Here is a 2,662-nt window from a genome sequence, read left to right as displayed (position 1 = left end):
CCCCCCCCCCCACTCTTTGGCCACAGACCAAAGTTAAACACAGGAAAACAGACGAAGTGAGATGCCTTGTATGAATCATCTTCCAGACTACTGGAAAAGAACAAGACAAGATTGCCCTGAGTAATTCTGATCTGCAAAAAATCTACAGTCTTTCAAGAGTTAAAGCTTGGTATTTTTTCACTCTCTCCCCATCCCAAATTATACATTTTAACTGTGACATGCTGCTAATCTTGGCTTGGTGAAAGAAAGAGGAATCCAAAGAGAACTGACTCATGGACTCCATTATGAATGCAATGCACAGCTAAAGAGGGAAACAAATGGGTAAGTGCTTTATGTTTACATGAGAAAAAAGCAAACAAGATATTTCCACCCCAACACCAAATGAAAATAGAATATCCACACTGTTTCCTTTTAAAGCAATTCCTCAAATACTGAGAAGCTCAGTCTGAAATGGCCAAAGCCATCTTAGAATCATAGAATATTTTGAGTTGGAGGGGACCTTTAAAGGTCATCTCCAATCGCCCTGCAGTGAGCAGAGAGACCTCTAAGCAGATCAGGTTTCTCAGAGCCCTGTCCAACCTGATCTTGAATGGGATGGGGCTTCTACCACCTCTGGGCAACCTGTGCCAGTGTTTCATCACCCCCACTGTAAAAAATTACTTCCTTATATCTAGTCTAAACCTACCCTCTTTTAGTTTAAAACCATTACCCCTTGTGCTGTCACAACAGGCCCTGCTCAAAAGTCTGACCCCATCTTTCTTACATGCCTCCCCATATCTTACCACAATACCGCTTCCTAACCTTGGTTTTATGCAGTAACTGTGGCTTTCATTGTCAAAGATGTTTTGAGGCCTGGCCTTTGGACTGCTTCCAGACAGATACAAAACAAGTTCACCCTTTTTGGCACTCAAACCCACCACTTCAGAATTTATTTTGTGTGCTGGACACAGGCTCCTATAAAGAACACAGAGATGCTTAATGCAGTTTCTGCAATGAAAGAGATGCTTCCTGAGCAAGTAACCCCTATCTGTACAACCTGTGACACAAAAAAAACCCCAAAAGGCAGGAGGAACCACTAGGAAGAAAGCTGACCCCATATACAGCAAGTATCTGCACGTAACTGCAACGAGCCTGAACGCCGGCATCATACAACCTGAGGTTTACAAAGAGTTCACACACTCGTGCCCTAAGCAGCCTCTGGTCCAAAGTCTTCTGTCTGTCTTATCATTCATCTTCCTCTAGCAAGTTCCTACAGAAGCAACCAGTTGTGCTACTGAACAATTAGTGTCACGCAGTACTCTGGTATAGTGTAAACTAAGGTCTGGACAGAGGAAGCTTCCTGTGAAGCCTCAGGAAATGTTGGTTGGTGTTTTTATGTCCAGACCTTTCACTCCTCCTGTGAATTCACTCAGTTTACAGATGAGTAAAACTGAAATTTCTGCTATGAGCAACATTCTTCCAATAGTCTTGTTTGCCAACAGCATAGAGCAGGAGAAAGAAGTCAGCTCCTGGGTTGTTACTGAGGCATAGAAAACTGCACAAAAACCAGCAACAGTTTTCTGAATAGAAATGACAATTTTCCAGTGCTCCTTTTGCCTCATATGGGCGGTAAGTAGTAATGGGCAAGATCCAGCTGACTTGCAGTACGGCATACAGGAGCTGAGATTGGATTAGGAAACTTAATCTTTGATTCTAAGCAAGTTCAAGGGCCAAAATTTGGTATTGATTATTGAACAGAAGCCAAGAGGATTATCTCTGGGTCAGTCTTGGTGAGGACTGTTTATGCTGTAGCATGTTAAAAGCAAGCATGTTGGGTGTGTGGGGGAAGAGGAAAGCACATGGTTAAGTAATATATATTAGTAGATTTGGGAAGGTTTTTGATGCCTTATATAAACATATATACACACACACACACACACACACACACACAAATTTGAATACTGCAGCATTACATCCATCATCATAGAATGTTTTCCAGTGGGCATTACTTAAATATTGTAAAGTAAAAAGCATTACTGACTTGCCGGCTAGGAGAGAAAGGTTTTATCTGCAGTTCTTTATCATCTTAGTTGTAAAATGAGATCAGCCTAATAGAGAAGTTATGTAATTACTTACTCCTTGTAAGACTTGAAAGCTGTCATTAGTAGTTGGAGGATCCTGATCTGGGTCAACTCCAACCCTACAGAAACATTAGGAAAACAAAGCAAGTGGTGTTACTGAGGGTTGCGAATGCTCTACGTTTGGCGAGATGCATTTTAAAAGCACTTTAAGCACCCAGCAAAGCTGCATTCAGAGAGGTTACAAGAATAGTTTGAGGAAGAGATGTCCATTATTCCCCTGCGGTTACACAGCTATAAACAAGATACTTTTTCACTCAGGCAGTAACTCCCTGTAGATAACAGCTTTAACTCCATCTCAGCATCAATTTTAACTGCTTACCTTTGTTGCCAGGTTTTTTTGGAACACTGGCAAATATTATATTTGGCTTAAAAGGTGAACTGTGGTTGACATCCTCTTCAGTGGAGAAAATCCCTCATGTCCAGCAGCAAGAAAATGGAGTCTAAAGATAAGCCCTACCTAAGTATTTGACACAGCAAATAACTTAGCTGCCAGATAGATCTGAAAATGGCTCAAACATACAATTTTTAAAAAGCCACCCCCC

The 2,662-nt window shown here is 41.5% G+C and overlaps 1 protein-coding gene across 1 annotated transcript in view; it reads right to left on the bottom strand.

Annotated features, from left to right (window-relative positions):
* Positions 1-2,662, bottom strand: part of SLC9A7 (solute carrier family 9, subfamily A (NHE7, cation proton antiporter 7), member 7) — a gene marked incomplete at its 5' end in the record, with an annotated part of 38,636 nt that overhangs the window by 10,472 nt on the left and 25,502 nt on the right. The window contains one exon of the mRNA XM_010132731.1: positions 2,116-2,179. Coding sequence (XP_010131033.1) covers positions 2,116-2,179 — 64 coding nt within the window. The remainder of the gene's footprint in view (positions 1-2,115; positions 2,180-2,662) is intronic.

The sequence above is a fragment of the Buceros rhinoceros genome, unplaced genomic scaffold (assembly GCF_000710305.1).
Source record: "Buceros rhinoceros silvestris isolate BGI_N320 unplaced genomic scaffold, ASM71030v1 scaffold1213, whole genome shotgun sequence".
NCBI lineage: Eukaryota > Metazoa > Chordata > Aves > Bucerotiformes > Bucerotidae > Buceros > Buceros rhinoceros.
This window is presented reverse-complemented; position numbering and strand designations above follow the sequence as displayed.